A 27,960-nucleotide genomic window follows, 5' to 3' on the forward strand; every position below is an offset into this window, starting at 1 on the left:
AGCCACCCCGCTCGTCCCCAGCCCGGCCCCTCGCCGCCAGCCCCCGCCCCCGCCCCGCCCCGCGCGCAGCCCTGCCCCGGGCGAGTGGCCGCGGTTCCCACTGGCTGCGGCGGGGCGGGGGGCTCGGCCGTAAAACCCCGCGCCGGGCGCTGGCCCCGGCCCCGGCCGCGCCGCTGGATGCCGCTGCGGGGAGTCGCTGCGCGCCCAGCCCCGCCATGGCGGAGACGCCGCCGCTCTCCGGCCCGGCCCGGCTCAGCTACGCGCTCGGCCACTTCCTGAACGACCTGTGCGCCTCCATGTGGTTCACCTACCTGCTGGTCTACCTGCACGCCGGGCTGGGCTTCAGCACCACCCACGCGGGGACGCTGCTGCTCGTGGGCCAGGTGGCCGATGGCGTCTGCACGCCGCTCGTGGGCTACGAGTCCGACCGCTCGGCCGGCTGCGGCCGCTACGGCCGGCGCAAGTCCTGGCACCTCGTGGGTAAGGCGCGCCCGTGGGGGGCCCGGGGCCGGGCCGTGCGCGCCCCAGAGCTCCGCGCCGCGGGGGACGGGTTGGCGGGGGGCCGGCGGCTGAGCCCAGGCGAGTCAAGGAAGGAGAAGCCGGCGAGGCGTTTGCACGCCAGTGTCCCCGCACGGCTCCGTCTGGCCGGCCCCAGTACTACACCCGCTCCCGGCCGTGCGGCGCCCGGCGCAGCCAGCGCCCCTGGGAGCTTCACTGCAGCCCCGACAGGGCTTTGGTGACAGGAAAACCCCTTAGGGGCCGGCCTGCCTGCCTGCCGGGCCTCTCCTCTCTAGAGAAAGCGCGAGTGAAGCCTTCCAGGGCCCCAGGCGCGGACTGACCCGAGAGACCAGCCCACCGTGTGGTGGTGCAGGATGCCGAAGCCGAAAGGTGATAGAGATGCAGCCGTGTTAGTCTGGGGTAGCTGAAACAAAAAACAGGACTATGTGGCACTTTAAAGACTAACAAGATGGTTTATTAGATGATGAGCTTTCGTGGGCCAGACCCACTTCCTCAGATCAAATAGTGGAAGAAAATAGTCACAACCATATATACCAAAGGATACAATTTAAAAAAAAATGAACACACATGAAAAGGACAAATCACATTTCAGAACAGAAGGGGGATGGGGGGGGGGAAGGAAGGTGAATGCCAGTGAGTTAATGATATTAGAGGTGGGGAAGGGGAAATGTCTGTGAGTTAATAGTATTAGAGGTGATAATTGGGGAAGCTATCTTTGTAATGGGCAAGATAGTTGGAGTCTTTGTTAATTCCCCTGCGGAGAGTGTTGAATAAGCCGAAAGGGGTTCTCTGACCTGTATCGACCAAGGGGGCGACTGCCCCCAAATCATGGCACTAGGATTCCCAAGCACCCTGGGAATGGACAGGTACAACCTACCAGCTGGGCTCACTTTCCAGGGAAACGCAGCCACTTCTGGGGTGGAACCTTTCAGCTGTTAAGCAGAGCTGCAGAGAAAGTTATCTGCTAGCTTGGGGGGTCATGGGGCAATGTAGGGCCTGATCCTGCAGCCTTTTGCTCCTGGGAGTAGCGCTCATTGACATAAAGCGGGGGGGGGTTGCTGAGTGAGGGGTTGAGAGGCAATAACCCCTGCTGGGAGGTAGTCGGGGTGCCTGGGTTAAAGGTGCCTGGGCTAATGACAGCTGCTCCAGCGTGTGCATGAATAATTAACAATAGGAGCTTGGTTTGAATTGTAACTGACTCTGTGTCCGGGGGCTGGCACAATCACTAGGCCATGCATAGGTGAGCCTGGCTGGGAAATTACCACTGTGAGCAACATCAGGCAAGCCCAAGGTTTGCCTGGCCCAAGGTTTGCCTGGCCCAATGCAAACAGATCCTGCCTGGGAACCTGGCCATGAGTCTGCCATAGCTCCTGGCTGGGGCACTGAGTCCTCAGATGCATGGTTGTCTCTTAGGGTGTGGGTTCGATCCCTGTGATGACCAGATGACAGTCCGCTCTTGTCAGAGGCTACAGTTGCGCTACAGAGTTAAATCCGCCAATGTTAGCCCAGCTGCTGCCCAGGGTTTCTTGCTGGCGTTAGGGAGATCCACACCCAGAAACCAGCGTGCTGCTGTGTTCCCATGGGAAGCTGGGACCTTAGGGGGCAGCAGGGTTTGCAGTGGGGGGGTCAGGCAGCAGCCCAAGCTGAGAGCGTGGATGGGAGGAGGCTGGCAGCAGCAAGGCTGAAGAGCTGAGAGCCAGCTTTCTTGTCAATTTCACGGCTCTGGTAGAACCGTGAAATTGACCATACTGACAGCCAGCAGCCTATGTAAGGAACACAGTGTCCACACGCATCACTCTGCCTACACTTGCATCAGCCCCATGCCTCTCATTGAGGTGGCTTTATAATGTTGGCATAGCAGGGGAGCTGTGATAGGCCTGGGAGAGTGACAATGTGTGTGCTTCCGCTTGTTGACAAAACTATGGGGTTCAGACAAGGTTGAACCTTCCGCTGTATGGGACGCAGGCGCTTTCTCTACTTGAGGTTATGTCAAACGCTCGGCAGCACAAACCCGGCCTGCGCGAGTGGGAGCGTTTCTTTCAGCTGCGTGGCAGGTGGCCCGGAGTAGTGAGGTTGATGGAAGAATTCTTCCGGCAGCTCAGCGCTATCTGCACCAGGGGTCAAAGCTGCGTGTCTGGTGGAACTTTTCGCACCCGGAGCACCCTGGCTATACCCAGGCCAGCTCCTGGTATAGAGCAGCCATTGCATAGTCTGCCAGTGAGCCCTGCTGTTGCTACCCCTGGAGGAGTTGCTGTAGAGATTTCTCATGTTGGTATAGGCCAGATCCGGCCATTTAGGCTTCAGTTAATGTGAAGCAATTCACAGCCGGTACTTTTGAGATAAAACACCTCAGGCGCTTCCGACTGATAACAGTGGAGTAATGGTTACAAGCCACCCCTTCTCCTGGGGCTCAGGCTAGGGATGTAAGAGACTAGTTGACTAGCCAATAAGCAGAAGCTTATCGGCTAGCCAACTAGTGATGCAACTAGTCACCCCCCCCCCCCCGCTTGTTAGGGAGACAGGCAGCAAGGAAGGGGGAGAGCAGGAGCTGGTGCTGGGGGGGCCAGCTTAAAAGCCGGTTCCCCCCAGCACTGTCTCCACAAGGAGTTGGGAAGTAGAGGCACAGCGGAAACAGTGCAGGCAGGCACTGAAGCAGCCTCTGCTTGTGCCACTTCTGCTATTTTGCTTTTGAAATGTACAAGAGCCTCAGCAGGGGACTCTGGCCCTCCGCACTCCCTGCAGAGCTTCCTTTTGAGGGGCCTTGCTACAGTTCAAAGGTGCAGGTACCCTTATAGATGCATCAAATAGTCAATTGAAATCCCACTGACTATTTGATTAGTTAATTAATCTAAATTTAACATCCCTAGCTCAGGCAGAATGCAGCACCCCAGAGCTGCTGGGGAGAAGCGCTGAAATAGCTCCTGGCTGCGTCTTCTCGGTTTAGTTTTGTGTGTGCAGGGCGGTGTGATACAGACGAGTAGATGCTTATGAGCAGAAAGACGGCCAAGCCCCGGAGACCTGGCCTGGAAAGGAATGTCCCTTGAAATTCCTCTCGAGATGCTTGTCAAACCTGAGTGTCTCAAGGCCTCCCCAGCAAAGCAAAGGTCTGTCCCCATCTTGCAGACGGCGATGATCTGATGCAAAAGGGGGCAGGAGGCAGAGATTCAGTGAAGGGCTCCAGAGTCCGTGGGGGATCCAGAAATGGGTCCCCGGGGCCAGGCTCCTTGTGCTCTGTGATGAGGAGAAGGCCTCAAGGAGCAGTGTCATGTGGAGGAATTAAGAGGCTGTGGTTGCACTTCCTACTTTGTACGTGGTCCCATGCTTTGTTCTGTGGGCTGGGCTCAGCTACTGGCAGGCCGGGGTGGCTCAGTGGGGTAGCAGACACATGGCCCCTTGCCGAAGTGGAGCATCAGGTGGAAACTGTTCTCTCCTTGCCTCATCTATTGTACTTTCATCCCTGCGGTATGTGAGCTGCTCACACCCATAGCACCTCTGTGAAGCCGGACACCGCTATTCCAGGGTATAGAGAGGGCAGCGAGTGTGTCCACACTGCATGCTAAGGCTGGGCTCTGACTCAGGTTTGAATCAAAGTCTCCATTTCCATCCACACAGATCGCTCTGACTCAGGTTAGCAAGCACACACGACCTGGGTTCTAGGACCTGTTGACAGGGGGAGGTGGTTGTGGGAGGTCAAAGCCCCAGTTCTGCAGAGTTTCAGGTCCAAGCCCTGTCATTCTGCAGTGTGGATGCAGCTCGTGCTAAGCAGTGTGGGCATGGTACCGCGGCTGTGAGACCCGGGTCCGATGACAGTAAATGCTGGTTTACAATGCACAGTCATACCAAGGTGCAAAATATATCGGAAGGACAGAGCAGATTGTGCTGGAGGGGGAGTGACACTATACGTGAAAGAAAATGTAGAATCAAATGAAGTAAAAATCTTAAATGAGCCAAAATATTCCATAGAATCTCTATAGATAGTAATTCCATGCTCCAATAATAAGAGTATAGCTGTAGGGATATATTATCAACCATCTGATCAGGACAGTGATAGTGACTATGAAATGCTAAGGGAGATTAGAGAGGCTATCAAATTAAAAAACTCAGTAATAGAGGGGAGTTTCAACTATCCCCATATTGACTGGGTGTGACGGTGTGTTGGGGTTCCCCTGTCTCCTGCACCCCCGAAGTGGCACGAACAGACTCCACCAGCCAGTAGAACAGAGGGAGTTTATTGCTTCTCCAGGATACAGCACAGCACAGATGTAATCTGGTTCCAGGGCAGGCCTAGGATGCCTCAGCCCCCCTTGATATGGGGGGGTCTGGGCTTCTAAACCCCCCAGCCTGTTGCTTAGGCTGCTTCCTCCATGATCCCAGACAGACTAACTAACTCTCTTCCAGCCCTGCCCCCCAGCCAGGGGTGGCATTCCACCTTCCTTTGATCCTCTCCTTGAGGGGTAGCTGGTCAGACAGGTTTGGAGCCCCCTTTGCATAATGACTCATCCCCTGTCCTTCTGGGTCATGCTACAGACAGCAGAGGTCGCCCACAGCCCTAGCAAGTTACCCCCACTATGTCACAACTGGGTACATGTCACCTCAGGATGGGTTGCAGAGATGAAATTTCTTGACACGTTAAATGACTGCTTCTTGGAGCAGCTGGTTTTGGAACCCATAAGGGGAGAGGCTATTCTTGATTTAGTCCTAAATGGGGCACAGGATCTGGTTCAAGAGGTAATTATAACTGGATCGCTTGGAAATAGTGACCATAATGTAATGAAATGTAACCTCCCTGTGGTGGGAAAAATGCCTCAGCAGCCCAACACTGTGGCATTTAATTTCAGAAAGGGGAACTACACAAAAATAAGGAAGTTAGTTGAATAGAAATGAAAAGGTCCAGTGACAAAAGTAAACTCTCTGTCAGATGCATGGAAACTTTACAAAGCCACCATAATAGAGGTCCAGCTTAAATGTATACCCCAAATTAAAAAACACAATAAGAGCATCAAAAAAGTGCCACCATGGCTTAACAACCAGGTAAAAGAAGCAGTGACAGATAAAAATATATCGTTTAAAAAGTAGAAGTCACATCCTAGTGAGGAAAATAGAAAGGAGAATAAACTTTGTCAAATTCAGTGTAAAAATATAATAAGAAAAGCCAAAAAGGAGTTTGAAGAACAGCTAGCCAAAAACTCAGACTATGTCTACACTGCTGGCTTTTGCCGGCAGGGAGTATGCTAATGAAACGCTCATTAGCAACTTCTCTCGTAATCTCTGTCCAAGGCTTTTTGCGCAAAAACTAGCAGTGTAGACGGATCCGTTTTGGGGAAAAAAAAAAACCTTTTGCGCAAGATCTATATACCTCCTCTTTTGAGGCATAAGGATCTTGCGCAAAAGAGTTTTTTTGCGCACAATGGATCCGTCTACACTGCTAGTTCTTGTGCAAAAACCTCTTGCACAAAAATCCTCGGGCAAAGATTATGCAAATGAAGCGCAAGAAGTTGCTAATGAGTGCTTCATGGCAAAAGCCGGCAGTGTAGACATAGCCAAAAAGTAATAGTAAAATGTTTGTAAGTACATCAGAAGCAGAAAGCCGGCTTAACAACCAGTGAGGCCCTTGGATGATCGAGATGCTAAGGGAGCCCTCAAAGAGGATAAAGTCATAGTGGAGAAGCTAAATGAATTCTTTGCTTCGGTCTTCACAGCTGAAGATATTGGGGAGATTCCCAAACCTGGGCCGTTCTTTTTAGGTGACAAATCTGAGGAATTGTCCCAGACTGCGGTGTCATTAGAGGAGGTTTTGGAACAAATTGATAAACTTAACAGTAACAAGTCACTGTGACCGGGTGGCATTCACCCAAGAGAACTCAACTGGGAAATTGCAGAACTATTAACTGTGGTTTGTAACCGATCCTTTATATCAGCTTCTGTACCTAATGATTGGAAGGTAGCTAATGTGACACCAATATTTTAAAAGGGCTCTAGAGGCGATCCTGGCAATTACAGGTTGGTAAATCTAACATCAGTACTGGGCAAATTAGTTGAAACTATAGTAAAGAATAAAATTGTCAGACACATGGATTAATATAATTTGTTGGGGGAAGGTCAACATGGTTTCTATAAAGGGAAATCATGCCTTACTAATCTGCTAGAGTTCTTTGAGGTGGTCAACAAACATGTGGACAAGGGAGATCCAGTGAATGCAGTATACTTAGATTTCCAGAAAGCCTTTGGCAAGGTCCCTCATCAAAGGCTCTTAAGTAAAATAAGTTATCATGGGATAAGAGGGAAAGTCCTTTTGTGGACTGGTAACTGGTTAAGACAGGAAACAAAGGGTAGGAATAAACGGTAAGTTTTCTGAGTGGAGAGAGGTAACTAGTGGGATCCCCCAAGGCTCTGTCCTGGGACCCATCCTATTCAATTTATTTATAAATGATCTAAAGAAAGAGGTAAACAGTGAGGTGGCAAAATTTGCAGATGATACCAAACTGCTCAAGAGAGTTAAGACCAAAGCAGACTGTGAAGAGCTTTAAAAAGATCTCACCAAACTAAGTGATTGGGCAACAAAATGGCAAATGAAATTTAATGTTGATAAATGTAAAGTAATGCACTTTGGAAAACTGTCAGCCGACGGTCAGGGCAGGGTGTGTGTGTTACCGAGAAAGGTTTAACGTCTGTGACTTTACTGCTAGGACCGGGGTCCCGTCGCAGAAGGCAGTCAACAGGCTGACAGACGCCCTGGGTTTATAGGAAGAGCCTATTACATCTCAGATTTTAGCTGCTAGAATACAAGATCCCTTCGCAGCGGGCAGTCTAGGGAAGACTGAGAGATGCCCCAACGGATCTGTCATCTGGGAGTGACATAATCCAAATGCCCAAGCTCTTCCTATACCTGTCCCTTATGACCGGCTGAAGTTCTTTTAAATTGTGCTTGGTTCTGTTACAGCAACTGAAGGAGTCAGGTTACAGCTTAAACAGTTACAGGTTTATTAAGGAAGCTTATAAGTCATATAGTTACAATGGCTATTGCTCTATTTCTTATCTGCTAGCAAATATAGATCTTAAAAATGGTTACAAAGAAGATAAAGATAGAAGAATAGAAATAATGGTACCAAGTAACAGCTTAATCTTTAAAGAGCTCTAAGTCTATGTGTACACTTAAGACAGAGGACCACATCCAGGTACAATTTTTACCCCCTTCTGTGCCTCTCGACTCCAGCGTGTCAGGCCAGGGCCGGTCCCTCAATTCCTAGGAAAGACGAAAATACAAGGTGGGCATCCCCATGGAACCTCGGGAGGTCAAATACCTAACCTGACCAGCAGGTAGAGGGTAGATTGACGCTCAAAGTGAGTGTGCTGCTGGACCCATCTTTATACCCATGGGGTCACATATTTCTCTTTCTTATCTGTGATGCCAAATGGTGCTGGTCTGTCTTTTGTGAGACCAGTTCTTACAAGGGAGTTGTGAACTTAATTTACACTTGTAAGAGAGAGGAAGTACTGGGGATTCTTTTCTCAGTGGGAGATTCCTCTCCCAGGGACTGTGTGAGATCGTATCAACATGGGTGCCAGCCGGGGCAGTTCTCAAGGCCAGCTTATTGCCTTAATCGCTCTCTCCTCATATTTATGTTTTCAGCTTCTCAGGATCAGATGAGCCAGCATAGACTATGTTGATTTTATTGCTCCTTCTCTGTCCTGTATGCTTCAGGAACCTCAGAGAGGCAAATAAGATGGATGTGAGCCGGGGGGGGGGGGAGGGGTCTGTCTGGCTACAAAAACATAATCCCAACTATATATGCAATATGATGGGGACTAATTTGGCTACAACTACTCAAGAGAGAGATCTTGGAGTCATTGTGGATAGTTCTCTGAAAACATCTACTCCGTGTGCAGTGGCAGTCAAAAAAGCAAATAGAATGTTAGAAGCCATTAAAAAGGGGTAGAGAATAAGACAGAAAATATCTTATTGTCACTAAATAAAACCATGGTATGCCCACATCTTGAATACTGCGTACAGATATGGTTGCCTCATCTCAAGAAAGATCTATTGGCATTGGAAAAGGTTCAGAAAAGGACAACAAAAATGATTAGGGGTTTGGAACGGGTGCCATATGAAGAAAGATTAAAAAGACTTGGAGTTTTCAGCTTAGAAAAGAGGAGACTAAGTGGGGGGGGGGGGGATGGTAGAGGTCTATAAAATCATGACTGATATGGAAAAAATGAATAAGGAAAAGTTCTTTACTTATTCCCATAAAAAAAGAACTAGGGGTCACCAAATGAAATTAATAGGCAGCAGGTTTAAAATAAAAAAGGACGTTTTTCTTCACTCAGCGCACAGTCAACCTGTGGAACTCCTTGCCAGAGGATGCAGTGAAGGCTAGAACTTTAACAGAGCTCAAAAAAGAGCTAGATAGATTCATGGAGGTTAGGTCCATCAATGGCTATTAGTTAGGATGGATTGGAATGGTGTCCCGGCCTCTGTTTCTCTGGAAGTGAGAGACAGGGGAGGGATCACATGAGGATTACCTGTTGTGTTCTTTCCCTCTGGGGCATCTGATATTGGCTGCTGTTGGATACTGGGCTAGATGGACCTTTGGTCTGACCCAGTATGGCCGTTCTTGTGTGTGTGATACCGCAGTTGAGACCCGGGTCCAGTGACTGTAAACACCAGCTTACAATGCAGTATGGGCGTGGTACGGCGGCTGGGAGACCCGGGTCCAGTGACTGTAAACTCTGGCTTACAATGCCGTGTGTGTGTGCTACTGTGGTTGTGAGACCCAGGTCTGGTGATGGGAAACTCCAGCTTACAATGCTGTATGTGGGTGCTACTGTGGCTGTAAGACCCAGGTCTGGCGATGGGAAACTCCAGCTTACAATGCTGTATGTGGGTGCTACTGTGGCTGTAAGACCCGGGTCCAGTGACAGTAAACGCCGGTTTACAATGCAGTATGGGTGTGGTACCGCGGCTGGGAGACCTGGGTCCGGTGACAGTAAACTCCGGCTGACAGTGCCATGAGGGCGCTGACACACGGGCTTGGAAGCCGCAAGTCCACAACCTGGGGCCCCCAGGCCCTGGTTCACAGTGCCGTGTAGACACATCCCTAGTGACCTGCCCACGGCCCCTCAGAGAAAGGAATTAACCCCAAATTGCCTGCGTGCCAGGCTAGTGCGCTCACCACTGAGCCTCCCCTGCCCCACACACCACGCCCAGCAGTGAGCAGGAGAGCCTGGGAAACAGGGCCGTGTGTAGGGAGCCCAGGAGTCCCACCGTGGCTCCATTCTCTCCAGGGCCTGCCTGTGGCCCGTTCTCTGCCTCTGGCCAGCACCAACCGGCCTTTGCACGCCAGTCCCTGGCTGGCTGCTGGGGTATGTCCTGCCCTCAATTCGCGCTGATCTGTGTCCCCAGGCCTGGTCCCTATGAGTGGGCCCTTCGTTGCCTAGGCTGCTGGACGGGGATTTCCCCCCCACACACTCCAAGCATTTGCATCTTGAAACGTCCCTCAGGGAGCGTCTGGGGGCGGTGGGTCGCAGTGCTCCCTGTGTGGCTCCGAGCTGGAGCAGCTGGGCGCGTGCAGGACTTTGGGGGCAGGGATTGTTCCTGTCCAGGGCAGCCTGTACCTGCTTTGGGCTAGACGGGCTGTTGGCTTTGCCGACCGCGCTCGGGGAGCTGCGTTGGGCTCGCCTCCCCAGACTCAGACTCGGTTGGAAGGAGCTAGTGTCTGCTGCCAGCTAACTCAGAGACACGGACCTCCTCCCTGTGGCCAGGATCCTAATACTCCATCTTTCTAGGCAGCGCGGGCCAGTGGGTGATTAATGTTCCAGACAGATTCAGGAGAGCTGCTGGTTGTGCTGCTGCCTCTGCCACTGACCAGCTGAGTGACCTTGGGCAAGTCCCCTCCTGGCTTACTGCCTCGATTTCCCCTCCCACCCACTGTCAGTCTGGTCTGGTCATTAGAGTGTGAGCTCTTAGGGGCAGGGGCTGTAATTCCTCCATGCAGTACCTGGCGCAAGGGGCTGTGATGTGTGCGGGTGTTGCTGTCTCACACCCAGCGATCCAGCCTCTGTAACAGAGCCAAGCCATGTGAAAACTGGCATCCCCCAATACACGGGGCTCTGCAGCCCACGCCAAAGCCCAGCAAGGCCCATCGGGGGAGACTCCCATGGACTCCTGCAACCAAACCCCTGGCAACTGTTAATGGAGAGTTTGGCCACTTTCCGCAGGCCCCTCCTTGCACAGCATCTGGCGCTGACCTGGAGCTGAAATGGGGCCTGCACCTGGTCATCTGGCTCTGAGCTGCCCCCGACAGGGTTGGGCCCGTCACCGAACTAAACACTTGCAAATTGCAGACAACCCGCAGCCCCAGCGTGTCTGATGAAACCTCCTGAGCTCTTTTATCTCCAGATGAGGCACCTCTTTCATCTGGTGTCCCGTGCAAAGCCGTTCCTCGTGTGAACCTGTCCTGAGGCCACGTCGGGGAACAGATCTTCCTGTGGCCGCTGGCATGAGCAGCAGGAGTCAACCAGATGAAAAGCACAGCAGGTCTGGCTCCTTCCCTGCCCCTGCCTCTGTCCCGGCACTGGGGGCATGTCCTGACCTGCTTTCAGACACACAGCTCCCATTGAGGGTGCGTACGGCCCCGCAGGGGCCTTCACAACCTTTTGATCCCCAGGCTGGAAGAAGGGTGCATTCAAGCTGGCACAGGCCTGATCGCATCCCAAGATAAGTGCGTTTGATTTGGGCTGTCATGGAAGGCACCTCAAAGTCCCCTCAAAGCTTGTGGGCCATGTCATGAGGCCAACTTGCTGCCGACCCCGCAAAGACGCCTCTTTGTGCACCACGATGGACAGCCGCAGCACGGCGCAGGGAGCTGATCAGCCCGAGGGAGACCGCCCCGGTGCAGGCTGGGAAATGTGCCCACTGGTGACAGCCACTGCTGGGAGAATTGTGTCCGGCCTGCGCTAGCATCTGTGGCTAGCCCCGCCTGCACCTGTGTGCGCTGCTGTCGGACCTGCCGGTGACGTGCAGGGACTAACGGAAGAACAGGTCGAGCCTGGCGCTAAGTACGAGCCCATGGCACTTGTTGCTGGACACCAGGGGGGTCCTGTTCCAGTGAGTGAGTCAGTCGGGGGCGTCGGTGATGCCAGGGCGGAGGGAGGACCGCATGGCCGAAGAGTTGAACTCGAGGGATTTGGCCCTACTCCTCCCACCGCCCGCTTTTCCAGAGAGCAGATGGGTGGGGGCGACGTGTTCCCTCTGTCCTGGGGCTTGAGTACATGAGAGTTGAGCGGGTTTAATTGAAGAGGAGATTAAACTGGTGCCGGCCTCCGTGTAAGAGACTGAAGGAAGCCCCCACGAGTCGGTTGGGAGCCGGTTCACAGGACGCTCCCCTTCAGGGGAAGAGCAGTGGCGTGGGGTGGGGGGTGCTGCACTACCTTAGGACGTGCCAACGCTGTGGGTGTTACAGCAGCGAGGGAGGGAGGGAGGTGGGCGGGGACAGCAGCTGAGCCGCTGGAGTGTGGACACGTGCGACCGCGGCAGAAGGGGGTTTGTTCTGTAATTGCTCCACCCCCGTGAGGGGCAGCTAGGCCGGCACCAGGGTCCAGGTTGGTTTCTCTATATCTTGGGGGTGGAATTTTTCACACCTCTGAGCATCGTTGTCAGGTCGACCTAAGTTTTAGGCCCAGCCAAGGCCTAAGGGTTGTCTACATGGGCATTAGTCAGGAATTGCTGATCTGCTTTCCCTTCCTAGCCAGCCGTAACCTGGACTCGTGTCATCAGTAGACAAGCCCTGACTCGTGTTCGATCGGCACCGGTAGCCGTAGGCGGCGAGTTCTATGGGCTCGTGGTGCCCATGCTCCAGGAATATTCATAGCCGGGGGTCCTGCTCCACCAATATTTGGAGCTGGGTCTCTCCCTCAACCCTGCCTGGAGTGGGCCCCGGCCCCCACCTGCCGCCCCCTCTTCCCCCCGCGCGTCCTACCCCCTGGCCCCAGAGCGTGCCTCCCAGCCCCGGCGTGTGCCTGCCGGAATGAAAGCTGCACATGCGCAGGTGCTGAAATGCCGCACAACAGCTGAGGGGGGAGATGCCCAGGCGTGGGGTGACGTCCTGGCCCGGGACTTTGGGCCGTGTGGTTTTAGAGTTGCACCGCACAACCCAGCTCCAGGCCCGGCAAGTGATCTGGAGCCCGGTCACAGCCTCCAGCACTGCAAACTGGAAGGAAGAAGGTGAGGTGGGGAGGGGAGGGGGAAGAGGAAGGGGCTTGTGCTGAGGGGAGGGGGCAGGTCAGGAGAAGAAAGGGGAAGACACCAAGGGGTAGGGTGGAGGAGAGACAAATGCCAGGGGGCCAAGTGCAGACAATGAGGAAAAGGGCAGGAGGGGAGGTGTCAGTGGGAGTGGGGACAGGGTGATGCTGGGAGAGGGGAGGGGAGGGGAGGGGAAGGGCATTGGGGGCTGGAGGGGGAGGTGCTGGGAGAAGACTTGAAAGAAAGGGTGGGCATGAGGAAGGTGGGGATGGAGCAAGGCACGTGTGAGGGCACAGAGGCATGAGGAGAACGGGGGCGGAGGGTAGTAAGGGGGTGGGCATCAGGGAAAAAGGGGGCAGGGGCAGTGAGGGAAGGGAGAGGCACCAGGAGGGTGCAGGGGTAAGGGAAGGTTCAGGTGCCAGGGGATTTTGGGGTGAAGCAGAAGGGCAGACACCTGCAGGGGAGGGACCAGCACCAGAGGAGAGAGGCAGGGCAGGTGTGTAGAGGGAGGTGTTAGGAGAGGGGATGAGGAGGGGTAGCTCACACGATCAGACTGGGGCTACTGGAGAAGTGGGCACAGCGGGGAGAGAAGGGCTGGTGGAGGGGGGCAGGTCTCAGGAAGGCTGAGGGCAGTGAGAAGGGCAGGAGTCCAAGTCAGGACAGCAGAGGAGGGTGAGGGGTTGGGGGCAGCAGGCACCAGGGGAGCTGATGGAACAAGGGAAGGAGACATGGCAGCAGAGGGAAAAGGTTTATAAAGGTATGTCTACACTACCCCGCTAGTTCGAACTAGGAGGGTAATGTAGGCATACCGCACTTGCAAATGAAGCCCGGGAGTTGAATTTCCCGGGTTTCATTTGCATAAAGCCGGCCGGCGCCATTTTTAAATGCCAGCAGTTCGAACCCCGTGCCGCGCGGCTACACGCGGCACGGAGTAGCTAGTTCGGACTAGGCTTCCTAATCCGAACTAGCTGTACTCCTCGTGGAATGAGGAAGCCTAATCCGAACTAGCTACTCCGTGCCGCGTGTAGCCGCGCGGCACGGGGTTCAAACTGCTGGCATTTAAAAATGGCGCCGGCCGGCTTTATGCAAATGAAGCCCGGGAAATTCAACTCCCGGGCTTCATTTGCAAGTGCGGTATGCCTACATTACCCCGCTAGTTCGAACTAGGAGGGTAGTGTAGACATACCCTAAGATATTTATTTAATAACTTGGGTGCCACAGTGGCACATCCAAACAAGCATGAACTCAGTACTGGTGCACAACACAAAATTCATTCTGCTCATGGGAGGAAACTCTTAGAGAGAACACTTCCCCCAGCCTCTCTGCCTCCCCGCCCCTGAGCTAATGTCACACGCAGTGGGTTAATGCAATTGCAGGATAGTTGCATGAGGGGGGTTTGGTGGGGGCCAAACTAATCCCTATTGGTAGGAGGATGGTGGGAAAAGTCCTTGGAGAGGGGACTTTGCTTCTGGCCATGTGTCCATCAGAGAAAACATGAAGAACATTCCCACTTCGTCACAACAGGTACAACAAAATACGATATAATATATTTGACGCACAATGGAATCCACAATGGGTTCGTTCCATATTCAAACGAGTATTAATAACGTTGATATGCTCAGTTAATTTTTTTTCTGATAGTGATATTGTGCAGCAAAGGGAAACTGTTAAACGCTTACGGTTTCCAGTCCATTTTTACATTATTTAATCAGATATATATCGGCTTACGGGGGGGGGACTAGACCCATTCTGGGCACCACTAAAAATTACACAAACCTGCCGCCCCTGCTGGTAGCCTAAATGGGGACTCGCGCCAAGTGCCTGGTGCTCCCGGGCACGTCTCTGGGTGAGCCCTCGAGGCGGCATGCCGGGCTGCGGGAGGGGAGCGGCCGGCCTGCACTCGGGGCTGGGTCATCTTACCCACTGCGCTCGGGGTGAGAAACGTTTCCTGCTCCGGCCCCACGCAGGCAGTGCCAGGTGGCTGGAAGATTTCTAGCTCTGCTCAGCGGCTTGTGCTGCGTTGCAGCTGCCACGTTTCCGGTGCGGGCAGCCCCCTGCAGGGGAAAGTCTCTGGCATCTGTCGGGAGGCGGGTTAGAAAGCGCTGTTGTGTTAGGACAGCATGAAAGCCAACGGGGCGGGAGGGAGCTGGGATTTCCTCCGGGCTGACGGGTAAGGACCAGCCTGCCCGGCTCTTCCAAGCCAGTGGCAGTGGCAGGGATGCTCTCGCCAGGCCAAGCCCTTGCGGAGGGCGGAAGAGACTGAGCCGCGCTGCCCACGCGTGTTTGGGAGCTGACCGGGCAGCCGGGGGCCCTTTGGCTACGCGCTGCGCTGGCTGGGAGAACTGGGCTGGTGTCCATCGCAGGGCGGAGGCGCGTGAGCCGGCAGGCGACGCGTGAAGGGCTGCGGCGCGTGATGCGAGCCCACAAAGCAGGACGCTTACGCTGGCTGGGGCTGTGGGGAACCGGAGCTGCAGGGAGCGTCTCTGGTTTCGCTGACTCTGCCTGGGATCGGTGTCTGGCCCCACTGGGCTTTTAGGAAACGGAAACCACCGCCTGCCTTGGACACGTGGAGGAAGCAGCTCGGCAGACGGTGCCTCTGGGGAGGAGCGCCTAGGCCTGCCAAGCCAGCGGGGCCTCCGACATGCTGAGCATGGGCCCCGGCGAATGCACTGGGCTGGCCTGTGCGGCCTTCGGCTGCCGTGGTTCCCAGCCCTTCCGGCCTGCTCCAGCAGCTGCAGGAAATGGCCCATGCGCCACCCTCCTTGCCCACAGGGATGGTGACGTGTCCTTGCCCGCAGCAAGGCCTGCTCTGGGGGCTCGCGGCGGGGCGGGGCGTGAGCACGCCCTGGGAAATGGGCCAGAAGGGGGCTGGGTGGGGGGACCAGCCCTCCGCTACCAGCCAGTGCTGAGGGGTCGGATCCACGGGGGGGCGCTCTCCATGCTCCCCTCCTGAGCAGTTCCTGCGACCGCTCCATGGATGGGCTGGAGCCAGCGCCCTGCAGGGCAGGGGGAATAATCAGCCCGTGGGTCCATTCACAGGAGACGTCTGTCTGTCTGCGCTGCCCTTGGCCGGGGGGGGCGAGGCCCAGGCTGGGCAGAGGGGAGGTCAGGGGTTCTCATCCTGGCTCCGACACCCACCCGCTGCCTGGCTCCTTCTCTGTGATGCGGGGTGAGCCAGGCTGAGCCCCTCCCTGGGAAGTGCTCAAGGGGGCGGGGAGCCAGCTGGGCTCCGTCTGTCCCGCCGTCCGTCCGTCTCAGGAGAGTTCTGGGGCCGAGATCTCTGCCCTCGCTGGCGGAACGCTCAGCCGTTGCGTCTTGCTGGCAGTGGCAGAGCCCTGCTGTCGGGGGTGCAGGCAGCAGCTGTCGAAGCTGCCTTAGAATAACCGAGAATAAGCACGTCTTAAAGCAACGCCGGGGGCTAAGTGCTGCTCTCACCAGCGTGCCCAGGAAGCCGAGTGCTTGGGCCGTTGCCCAGGAGAGAGTCCAATGTTGCCCTGCTGATGAGCAAAGTGCCCACAGCCAGCAGCACGTGTTTATCCTGGTGGTGCACATTTGCTCATTCCTCGGTGCATATAGCAAAAATGATTCCACACGTGGATGGGAAAATTGGAGGGAACGTTGGTTCTCGCCTCCCTAGAACCGAGTCTGTTCCTAACCAGGTCCAGCCCCTAGTGTGACCCATGTACTAGGGCTTGCTCATGTGCGAGCTGTACGGGTAGGAGAACCTGTCAACAGGCAGAGCTCAGCTCATCCACGCCGGGGCTGCGGGTGCCACTTGAGAAGGTGCCCTGGCAGAGGGCTGCCGATCGGATGCCCTCGCAGCGTGAGGCCGAGTTGCACAGAGGTGCTTCCCGCAGTGTCGATCTGGTTTCCAGAGGCTGCCGTGCCAGCTGTGCGTCCTGGAACGCCATGGGCCCTGCTGGCTCTGCTGACGTGTGGTACCCAGGAAACCTCCCGGCCAGCCCTGACTCCTCTCTCTTGCCTCCCCAGGGACTGTCTGCGTCCTGCTCTCCTTTCCCTTCATCTTCAACCCCTGCCTGGGCTGCACAGAGGCCACGCCCCAGTGGGCCGCCCTCGTCTACTTCATCCCCTTCATAGTCATCTTCCAGTTCGGCTGGGCGGCCACCCAGATCTCCCACCTGTCGCTCATCCCCGAGCTGGTGACCAGCGACCATGAGAAAGTGGAGCTCACAGCGTTCAGGTGAGGGGGCGGCACGCCCTGCAGCCGGCCACGGGCCTCCAGCCTGGGGCTTGGTGCCTGCAGCCAAGGAGCAGTGCCAGCAGCTGCCCCCCCCCCCCCGAGCGTGTCGCTTTGGGGTGGCCCCTTCGTCGGGGTGTCGGGGGCGGTGACTCTGAGGCGGAGCGCCGGCCCTGTGCCGCCGCAGGCCAAGCAGATGCAGTGAAGTGGGGCCTGATGCGTCCAAGGCAGGGGGTGGGGGGGTCCCGGAGCCTCCCTGGGAGAGCTGCCTGCTGGACCCGAGATCGCCGTGGGCAGCTGTGCCATGAGACTGGCGGAGGGGCCCCAACACCTGCACCCCTCCCCCAACACCCTCCAACACCTGCACCCCTCCCCCAACACCCTCCAACACCTGCACCCCTCCCCCAACACCCCCCAACACCTGCACCCCTCCCCCCAACACCTGCACCCCTCCCCCAACACCCTCCAACACCTGCGCCCCTCCCCCAACACCCTCCAACACCTGCACCCCTCCCCCAACACCCTCCAACACCTGCGCCCCTCCCCCAACACCCCCCAACACCTGCACCCCTCCTCTGGCCAGATCCTGCTGCTCACTGGCACCGCGAGGCCCCCACGTGCTCGCTCCGGGCGGGTGCTGAGCCCTGCCCCCCAAGCGGTGGGAGGGGCGTGCAGCCGGGACTGAGGAGCGCAGGCTAATCCTGCCCCCGTGATGGGCACTGGGCCAAGGGGCCATGCGAGCCGCTCAGCAGCCTGGTGCGGGGCCGAGCTCTGCACCTGGCCCAGCTCCCAGTCCCAGGGCAGCGCACGGGGATGGACCCCATTGGCTGAAGGCTGCTCCCTGCCCCTTGGGGCTCCCCTGCCGAGTGGCCCGGCTTCCTCCCGGTCCCCCGGCTGCTGCTCCTGCCCCGCCCCGGCTGCGCCGAGCCAGCCCATTTCTCCCACTGGGCCCGGGTTCTCTGGCATGGGCTGGCCCCGGGCTCAGGCCTGTCAATCATTCTCTGAATCGCTCCCCCCTTGCAGCGTCCTGCCTGCCTCCCCTCCCCGGGCAGCGGTGGGTCTGGCCCCAGCCTTGCTGTGGCTCTTCTCCTTGGCCTCCCCCTCTGGGTCCAGCCTGGGCCGGGCTGCCCGAGCTCTGCCCCCTGCAAGCTGCCTGGCTCTGAGCAGGGGTGCACTGGGCTCTGCCAGGCCTCGCGTGCACGGGAACACTCGGGCTCTGCCCCTCCCGGCCTCCTCACAGCAGCACCTGGGCAGGGGTGTGACGGGCAGGCCAGCCACAGGCAGCCAGCGACTGGGGGGCTGCAGACGGGAGACCCCCCCCCCCGCTCCTGGGTCGGTGGCCAGACAGTGGAGCCTTTTCTCAAGGTGCACTCCTGCCTCCCCACAGCGCGCCAGGCGAGGGGCCGCCGCACAGCCCAGGGGAGTGCACAACAGGCCGGGTGGCTCCGTTGCAAAGCCCCCTGCCCCCCGTCCTGGCTAGAGGGCCGGGCGGAGGACTGGAGCTGCCCAGGAGCCTGGGGTCCTGGTTCTGATTCCAGCTTCAGAGCTATGGGGGAGCCCTGGGCTGTACTCGACGAGAAGTCAGACAGTTACACTGGCAACGGCTCTCAGGGGAACAGGCCGGGGGCTGCCCAGGAGAACCTGGGAGGTGGGGAGGGGAACAGCCTCAGGCTTTGCAGGAGCAGCATTAGGGGTCCCTGCAGCCCGTGCTCGCTCAGGGGCGGGAGCGTCTCTTATCAGCAGGCCAGAGGCAAACGGAGCCCTGTTATCTGCCAGCGCCCTGTTATCTGCCAGCGGTGGGCGGAAGCCCCGTCCGCATTGGGTCTGTGCCTAGCTGATAACTCGCCGGAGGAAGGATGTGGAGCCCGCACCGGTGTTGTGGGAGGCCTCGCTGCATCTGAGACAGTCTGTGCCTACCCAGTGACACGGCTCCCTGCTGCAGGACAGACCCCGGAGTCCCCTGTTAAACCCCAGGCACCAGGGCAGGGGCTGGGGATCCCGGGGCCAGGAGAGATGGGGCTGAACCGTCATTGATCTAAAGGGGGCTGAGGCCACGGACCCCAGGTCAGGGGGGGGGAGCTAGCTCCCAGCACGTGCTGTCCACTGTCACGCTGGGCTTCCTGCACCCCAGGAGCACGGGAGCGCCCCCCCCTGGGCTAAAAAAGAGTCTCCGGCTCTCCCTGTAGCGTAATCCCAGCTGCAGGGTCAGTCTGGCTCCCTCCAGCAGGGGGCAGTATTGCACGTCCGTGCAAATTCACCCCACGGGGGCGTTCACGCTCACCTGCTCTGCACTGCGGACGTGCCTGGTGCTGGCTGTGCAGTGAGGGGGATCAGGAGCCAGATCTCCCCGCACCAGCCTACAGTGTTTTCCCCTCCCTCCCTCGCACGTGTGGGCACCCGGGCTGGGAGCGCCCCGTGACTCGCTCGTCCCGCCCCCCAGGTACGCCTTCACCGTGGCGGCCAACATCACCGTGTACGGCGTGGCCTGGCTGCTCCTGCACTTCCAGGTCCGGCACTCGGAGCCCACCGACCACCTGGGCAAGCACGACATCCCCGTCTTCCGGGTGAGCACAGCGGGGCCAGGCCGGGCAGCACAGCTGGGATGGGGGCTGGGGTGGAGAGCCAGGGGTCCTGCTTCTCTGCTGCACGGCCGGGGAGCGGTGGGGGACCCACCCTGTGCATTGCCCGCCTGGCCTGGCCGTCCTGCACGGGGGGGAGGGGCGCAAATGGTGGGGAGGCTGGGAGGTGGCGCTGGGCTCCGGGGCGGTTGCAGGTCCCTCAGCAGCACCTGGGGTCGAACCGGCTGCCCCGAACTCCTCAGGAGGGGCTGGAGAGGGTTAACCCCTGCCTGGCTGGCTGCCATTGAGTCGCCTTCCTGTCCTGTCAGAACCTGTCCCTGATCGTGGTGGGGGTGGGCGCCGTGTTCTCGCTCCTCTTCCACCTGGGCACCAAGGAGCGGCGCCACCCCCTGGCCAGGCTGCCCGAGCCCGAGGAGCACACGCCGCTGCTGCCGGGGGCGCAGAAGAGCCCCCCGCGCCCACTGCTGCTGTGGAAAGACTGGTTGCAGGAGCCTGCCTTCTACCAGGTGCGGGGGCCACGGGCCGGGAGTCCCATGAGGGGGCAGGGAGCAGGGGCAAGAGATGGGCATTGCTGGTTGGCGACTGGAGCTCTCTTGCTACAGGACGGGTACAGCCCAGGGCGGGCAGGGCTGGACCAAGCAATCCGGCATCCCGGGCAGACAGTTTAAATGCACCCTGGGTTGGGGGAGGGTGCATGCGTGGCCCCGCCCCTGCCCGGCATGTGGGGGAGGGCGCACGGAGCTGGCGGCAACAGGACGCGCGTGCCTGGCCCAGTCCAGCCCAGCTACTGCCTCTGGCGCGCAAGCCGAGGTCACCCGGGGTGGGCCGAGCCAGGCCGTGCAGGGCCCTGCGGCCGCGGGGGGAAGGGCGCTGCTGGCCGGCGCTGCGGGGGTTAACGTGGTCCCCGCCCCATGAGCCGCACTGCCGTGCACCCCTTACAGCTGCCATCAGGCGCCCCCCATAGGTTGGCGCCCCAGGCAGCTGCCCGGCTCGCCCGTGCCTTGATCCGGCCCTGAGGGCAGGTGCCCGATGCCCCCAGCCTTGGCAGTGCCCCTTGGGCCAGAAGGGGAGGCCAGTCTCCATGCCCTTCGGTCAGTGCTTGGCTGCTCCTGGCTGCTGCCCCCGGGCACTGGAGCCCCCGAATGGCTTCTGAGCACCAGGCTCTGCCTTGTCCCTGCGGCTCCGCCCCTGGTGCTGGCTGAGTGTCCCGTGGGGGAGCCATGTGCTGCCCCGGGGCCTGCCAGGGAGTGTGCTCTGGGCTTGGCACAGCCGTGTGGCTCACTGGGCATGTTGCTGGGGGCGGAGCTTTGGGGGGCTTGGCAGCGCCCCTCAGATCAAGGCCGGAGTGCACTGACTAGTGGGGCCCGGGGGTGGGGGGGACAGCAGCACGGGTGACCCAGGAGGAGGGAGACACCCCATGCAGGCGGTGCAGACCTGGCTACGCATCGCTGCACCCAGCTGGCTAGGCCTCGGGGCACCCCAGCAAGGCAGCTAATGGCTCTGGGTTCAAAGGGCTCATTGTACAGGGAGGGGCGGAGTAGAGAGCCCACCCCTGCAGCTTTGTGCAGTGCCAGCCTGCGCTGGCCGCTCTGTGCCCTGCCACTGCCATGGGCTGGGTGCCCCAGGTGGGCAGAGAGCAGGGCCGGGGTCCCCGTCGCTCCCTGCGAGCTGGGCAGGGCAGGGCGTGGCAGGCGTAACCGGGTCGCGTCTCCCCCAGGTGGCGATGCTGTACATGGCCACGCGGCTGATTGTCAACCTGTCGCAGACCTACATCGCCATGTACCTCACCAACTCGCTGCTGCTGCCCAAGGTGAGGGTCCCGCCCAGAGCTGCCGGGGCCACCCCGCACTGGGCCCTGCCTCCACCAGGGTGACCTGTGAAGCCCAGGGAGGCGGTCCCTGCACAGCTGGGGAGTAGGCGGGGGCTACGAGTGGGGATCCCCTGTGTATGGGGCGGGGGCTCTTGGGTGGCCTGTGAGCCTCACTCTCCGCTCTGCCTCACTGCCCCCCAGAAATTCATCGCCACCATCCCCCTGGTGATGTACATCAGCGGCTTCCTCTCCTCCTTCCTCATGAAGCCCGTCAACAAGTGGATCGGCCGAAATGTGAGTAGCCTGGGGCTGTAGCCACGGGTGTCCGGGCTCGCGGGGAGAGCCCCGTTGGCAGCAGTGGCCCGAGGTGCCCTGAATGAACAGTGACCCTGTGGGGAGGGCGTGACGTGCCCATGTCCAATCCAGGCGGAGCAGCTGCAGCCCCCGCCTGGCGCTTCCCCCTGCCTGGCTGCCGTAGCCTCCAGCATGCGCGTCGCTCCCTGCTGTGTGGTGGTCTGCAGCCAGCCATGCCCGGGCTGGGGTCTGTGGCACGCGCCCACTTTTAGCTCTGCCTCCAGCAACGCAGTCCTGGGCGGCCCAGCCCCACCGGGCTGATGCAGCCAGGGGAAGCCCGTCCTCCTAGCAGTAACGAGATCCCATAGCGTGACCGCGATGCGTCAGCGCAAACACCCTCAATTAGATAGATCGAGGGGCCCCGCGGAGTAACTGCAGCGCGACACCCAGCACGTGAGCCAGGAGGCAGAAGAGGCCGAAATGGTTCCAAGGAAAACAGCAAAACCATCGCGAGGGCCTCGCTTCCCAAACCAGCTTAATCCCCAAGCAGAGTCATCTCCGCACGTGCCCTCAAGAGCTGTGCAGGCCAGATCCCTCAGGCCTGACCCTGCGGCCCCCCCCAGACTAAGTTGAATGCTCGGCACTGCAGAAAACCAGACCCCATCGTGCAAGTCCCCCGCCCTCTCCAGCATCCCAGGCAAGCTGCTTGGCCCTCCCCTTCTTGTCTGGCCACCTCGCCTGCTCCCCAAGCAGCTCTGTGCACAAGGGATGCCCTCCCAGAGCTGGCTTGTAGGATCCCAGCCCAGGTCCAGGCCTGCTACGACCGCGCACCAGCAAGGAATTAACCCGCTAGTAAGAGAGGGAGTTTGAATTTAACTCCTCCCAGGGCTATGTCTGCACAGCTGCGTTATTCTAGAATGACCAAGTGGCGAGCTGGAGGACTTTTGACTCCGATGCCTGTAACTCCTTTCCCGAGGAGCAAGGGAAGTGGGAGGAAGAGTGTTGAGACGGCGCCAACAGCCGACTTCAGCTGTTTTGCTTGAGCTTTCTAATTGACGTCGCTGAAGTTGGGTAGTTTAATTTGATGTTAGCCCTGCTGAGTACAACGTGCCCTGGCTGTGCTCTGTATCAGCTGTTCCCCTTCATCAGGGAGCAAGGGGAAAGTGCCCAGTTTGCTGCATCCCTCACTCTGGCTGGGGAGCACAGGGGGCAGACAAACCTGGACCTGCCCCAGCCAGGGAATATGCACCTCTCCCCCGGCTGTGCCTGCTGGAGCTGTGGCGGCCATGGAGAGGCGCTTCTCACCTGGCCCCCAGCTGCTGTGGTGAGGGGGGGCTGGGTTTGTCCTCCTCCCCTCGCCCCCCGGCAGCCCGCAGACTGAACCCCTCCTTCCCAGCCCCGGAGCAAGGATTCAAATGAAGCCTGGGCACTTGCATTTTATTGTCCAAAAACCAAATGTTAATTGAGAGAAGGACTCGAGCACCATAGGGTGAATCGGCCAGTGATCTGTAAGGTCCTGTCCCAACCCGGTACCCTCCCGGGCACTCTAGGCTGGTGCTGGCTGCACAGGGCGATTGCCTGAGGGTAAAGGAAGCGAGACGCCATGTGGCTGGTAACCCCACCCACCCCCAGGGAGCGCCCGACGGGCGGGGCTGCCTCCAAGGGGCATTCAAAGACGAATGGTGCCGCGCGCAGGAATCTCCTGGCAGTAGCACTGGTTACGTCAGAGCCATGCTGGCTTTTGCCTTGAAAATACGATCCCCTTAGCCAGGCACCCAAACGGCCTCTGAACCGGCCACGCAGCTCTGCCAAACCCTTTGTCTTGTCCACACCCCTGCTCCTCCACTCCTGCCTCCATCGCCCTCCCCACAGAGCTGCTGACAACAGGGTGACTCCGGCCCTGTGCTGGGGGTGCAGAGGGATCCAAGGGACTGCCCAAGCTGGCTAGTCCAGTAGCTCTTACCAGGGGTCGGTGCATCCCTGGGGGCACACAGCCCTTCCGGGGTACAACCGGCCAGGAAACGCACCCGTGAAGTCCGCACCAACCAGGATTTCGCACAGACAAAAAGCGGAAGTCGGCAGATGGTCGGTAACGGTGGCTGGCCCTTGTGAGCAGGTCGCTGTGAGGGGTGACGCGTGGGGGCCCGACGCCTGCACGGGGGGAAGGCGGAGAGCCGCAGGGCTAGTCCGGCCCCTCCAAGCAGCGGGGTTGGTTGCGTCTGAGCGATCCCAGACAGATGGCTGCCCAGCCTCCTTTGGCTAGCCGCCGGGGCCGGAGCTGCCAGCCCTCCCGAGGCAGACGCTGTGTCATCCTGAGGGTAAAGGAAGACCTATGAAGCCAGGCTTCATGAACTGGGCTTGTTTAGTTTGGAAAAAAGAAGATTAAGGGGGGACATGATAGCGGTTTTCAAATATCTAAAAGGGTGTCTGACACAAGGAGGAAGGAGAAAATTTGTTCCTCTTGGTTTGAGGACAGGACAAGGAGTAATGGGCTTAAAGTGCAGCAGGGGAGGTTTAGATTGGACATTAGGAAAAAATTCCTAACTGTCAGGGTGGTCAAATATTGGAATAAATTGCCAAGGGAGGTGGTGGAATCTCCCTCTCTGGAGATATTTAAGAACAGGTTAGATAGACATCTGTCAGGGATGGTGTAGACGGAGCTTGGTCCTGCCTTGAGGGCGGGGGGGCTGGACTCGATGACCTCTCGAGGTCCCTTCCAGTCCTATTAGTCTATGATTCTGTGATTCTATCCCTCCGCTCTGCCAGCTAGCAAGGCTTCCCCGAGACTTACTCTGGATCGGCTCTGTGGAGGTGCGAGCCCCTTGTCCCTCGTCCTGCCTCCGGGGCAAGAGAGACACTTTCCTCCACCTTTCCTCTGGCAGCCTTTCCAGCATCTGAAGGCTGCTTGCCCCTCGCTTTCCTCTTCCTGATTACGTACCGGTTCCATCCGCCTTGCTGCGTGCCCTCGTTCCCCTCTGGCCCTTCCCTGCGTCTGCCCACCCGCCCTCTACGCAGCCCTGTGGCCTGCAGCTGTAGAGTCCCTTGCTCAGCAGTGTTTTCCTCCCCTCTGTCCCTGCCGTGTCCGGAGCAGCTGACTTACTTCGTGGGGTTAGTCATTGTCCTGGTCTTCGCCGGCTGGGTGGCCCTGGACAGCCAGATCGGAGCCGAGGTTTACGGAGCTGCCGTGCTGCTCGGGGCTGGCTCGGCCACCATCTTGGTCACATCTCTCTCCATGACGGCCGACCTCATTGGGACCAACACGGTACGTTCGTGCGGAGGCGAGCAGAGGGCTGGCCCCAGTTAGCGCCCCTGGAGCGGAGCCGAGGGTGCCACCTCCCCTTTGCTGTGGCCTGCTGGGAAAGGCCAGTCCCAGCTGTTGGGACGTCTGAGCAGCGTCCCCAGGGGGCTGGCGTCCTTCAGCCCAGAGTGCTCCGTGGGGCATCGCCCTGCCTGGGTTTCTGAAGAGGCTTCGGAGAGCTGGTGGGTCTGTGCAGGGGGCTCCCTGGTTCTGCAGGCGCGGAGCCGAGCCGCTGGCCCTGAGCTGGCTGAGAGGCCTGGGGGCTCCCGGCGTGCGTGTGCAGGGCCTCCAGCGGGGCGGCTGCGGGAGACGCCGCAGAGGCAGAGCCGGGGCTGGGGGAAGGTGGCCCGAGCCCAGGGGTGTCAAACGAGGCTGATGCTGTTGGTTTCCCTGGCAGCACAGCGGAGCCTTCGTCTACGGAGCCATGAGCTTCACGGACAAAGTGGCCAACGGGCTGGCGGTGATGGCCATCCAGAACCTGCACCCCTGCCCGTAAGTGTCGGGGCTGGGCGGGGGCTGCTTCCGGAGACCCCTGCGGCAGGCATCTCCGTCCCCCTCTGGGCAGCAAGGCCTGGAGCTGCTGGCAGCCCTTCCCCTCAGAGCCCGAGACCTTCCAGTGCACAGTGCTGGCCCCTGCTGCTTGAGCCAGAGTCACTGTCCCTGCTGCCAGCTGTAGTAGGCCATTATCCCCCCTCTGCCAACCAATGGGGGGGCGGTACGCTCTGGCAGTCGCTTACCGCTGCACTGCACCATGGCCGGAGCCAGCACTGCCCCTTCCTGCTCCGGGGGTATCCCCTGGCCTCCTACCTGCAGTGACTCCCCATGCTGTGCCGGGCTCTGACCCCTCTGGGGTGCGTGCGTGGGGCTGAGGGAGCCGGGGCCCTGCCAGCTCCTCACTTCTCCCCTTGTTGCAGGACCCAGCTCTGCTGCGCCGGCTGCGTTGAGTTCTACCACTGGGTGATGGTGGTCGTCACCGGGGGCGTCGCTGTGGGCGCCACCATCTGCCTGTGCTGCATTATGATCTGGCCAGTCCGGGTCCGATTCCGTGAGTGCCGTGGCCTGGGAGAGGGCTGTTGGCAGAGCGGGGGCTGCGGGGAGATCCCTGCACGGGAGGGGCTGGTTTCTGAAGGAGGGTGTCCGTCTACACATGCGGCTGTGGGGGCGTTCCCTGCTACCCCGTCCCTGTGGGTGGCAGTGTAGCAAGGCTGCCAGTGGGGCAGCTACTCTAGTTCCAGCCACTTCCACCAGGAGGCGCTGTTGGGGAACTAGCGAGCAGCCGAGAGACATTTAAATGAGCTAGAACCCTTCCCTCGTCGCTAGTCTGCACCTGCGCTCTCCCTGGGCTTGTCCCTCGCAGGTGTCCTGCTGTAGCATAGCTCTTCTCCAACAGGCCTGGAACACCCCCCGGAGACCCAGCTGGCTACTTACACGGAACCACTGGGGGTAAAGTGAAATGAAGCTGAGCCACTGCTGGGCGGGGGGCCAGGCCTATTAGCAGATGCCCCACCCCACCAACGCTGCGGAAGCAAACGCACCTGCAGCGCTCAAGGGAGTTGGCCTGGGGGCTCTAATGTGAGTTGGGGGGCTCCTTAACTGAACACTGGGGTGCTGCACGACCCCTGCTGCTGCTGCTGCCTCTAAGATCTGGTCTCTGCTGCAGACCTGGATCAGGGGTGAAAAATCCACCCCCAAGAGGGGCACTTATCCTGACTGACCCATTTAGATGGCACAATTGGTGGCACAGCTGGTACTGCCTGTGGGGGATGGGGGAGTGGGAGAGCTCGTCCCCCGGCAGTTTAGTGTCAGTTCTACAGCAGTGCAGGCTTTTAAGCAAAGACACGTCCTTGCCCTGGCTTATGTGAAGCTGGTGCCTCTTGGCCTAGACCTGATGGAGGCAGTGCGGCCTAGTGGCCAGAACATGGGGCTGGGCATTGGATGGCTGGGGTCAGTGCTGGTCGGTTTGGCTCACGTGTAGCTGGCCTTGCCTGGCTGTTCTCTGGCAGGGCTGGCAGATGTGGGCTGAGATGTTTCCAAGGCATGTGTGTGTCCAGCAGCCGTTGGGATGAGGGGAAACGAGGGGACAAATCCCGTAATGGCTTTGAACGCCGTGGTGGAGGCCCGGGGTTAAGCTGGACGTTGTTGGGGGCAGGCCAAGTCTAAGCATGGGGTGACAGGCTGCAGACTGTCTCGTCAGTCGGCTGCTAAGTGCTTTTCTGGCCCATGTCTCCTACGTGGGAGTCCTGGGAACCGGGTAACCCAGAGGCCAACCTGCCGCTCCTCCCTCTCTGCTGCAGATGACGTTTCGGTGCTACCGCTGGCGGGGGCCACGCCGGGCGAGGCTGGGAGCACAGAGGAAAGGCGTCAAAGCAGCACGGTCAACTAAGCCAGGCCTTGGCGCTTGGAACCAGGACTGCACCGCTTGCACTTTGCACCTGGGATGCTCTGAAGGAAGGAACCCGACGTCAGGCCCCGGGGCAGGGCCTGTGCTGAGGTTGTGCAGCAGGTCGTGCCTGCTCCGTGGCATCTCCTTCCCGCCACTTTGCACGGACTTTCCTTCCCCCACCACTGTGGAACATCCCCCCCAGCTGACAGTGGGGGAATCCCTGCGTCTCTGCACATGGGCAGTGACACAGATTGAATCCACCCCATGCACTGTGGGAAGGGGGCACTAAGGTAAACCCATACGTTTTAACACTTGGTTGGCGATCAGGGTCTGAGAACACTTTTTTAACGAGAACAAGTCTGAATAAAGAGACAGTGTTGGAACAACAGCAGTGCTGTTTGGGGGGGTCCGATCTGCATCCCGACTGGCAACTCGCCTGCCAACTCCGCATTTCCCAGCCGGGCACCGTAACTGTCCCTCCTTTGCCCCTTGCTGTGCACCAGCATGACAGCGGGGCCAGCGCTTGTGAGCGGTACAACCCCAGCTCCTGGAGTCAGGTGACTCATGGGACTCTTGGGTTGATTCTGTTTTAAGCGAGTCTCTAGTTTTTGTGTATGCAGAGAATCACGGATTAGCACTGG

General features: G+C 58.9%; 1 protein-coding gene across 1 annotated transcript; it reads left to right on the forward strand.

Annotated features, from left to right (window-relative positions):
* Positions 1 to 67: 67 nt before the first annotated feature.
* Positions 68 to 27,705, forward strand: MFSD12 (major facilitator superfamily domain containing 12). The gene is made up of 10 exons (XM_075903286.2): positions 68 to 480; positions 16,748 to 16,958; positions 19,396 to 19,519; positions 19,843 to 20,040; positions 21,252 to 21,344; positions 21,546 to 21,638; positions 24,730 to 24,900; positions 25,334 to 25,428; positions 25,851 to 25,981; positions 27,231 to 27,705. The coding sequence occupies exons 1-10, from the start codon at positions 216 to 218 to the stop codon at positions 27,317 to 27,319; spliced, it is 1,470 nt and encodes a 489-aa protein (XP_075759401.2). The 5' UTR covers positions 68 to 215; the 3' UTR covers positions 27,320 to 27,705.
* Positions 27,706 to 27,960: the final 255 nt, after the last annotated feature.

The sequence above is a fragment of the Pelodiscus sinensis genome, chromosome 32, assembly GCF_052426305.1.
Source record: "Pelodiscus sinensis isolate ZL-2025 chromosome 32, ASM5242630v1, whole genome shotgun sequence".
NCBI lineage: Eukaryota > Metazoa > Chordata > Testudines > Trionychidae > Pelodiscus > Pelodiscus sinensis.

Bases quoted from the DNA above. Each gene is read 5' to 3' on its own strand.
- MFSD12 (XM_075903286.2), top strand. From the start codon at position 216: ATGGCGGAGACGCCGCCGCTCTCCGGCCCGGCCCGGCTCAGCTACGCG. The intron at 16,959-19,395 runs GTGAGGGGGCGG...CCCGCCCCCCAG, and splicing joins GTGGAGCTCACAGCGTTCAG to GTACGCCTTCACCGTGGCGG. The intron at 24,901-25,333 runs GTACGTTCGTGC...TTTCCCTGGCAG, and splicing joins ACCTCATTGGGACCAACACG to CACAGCGGAGCCTTCGTCTA.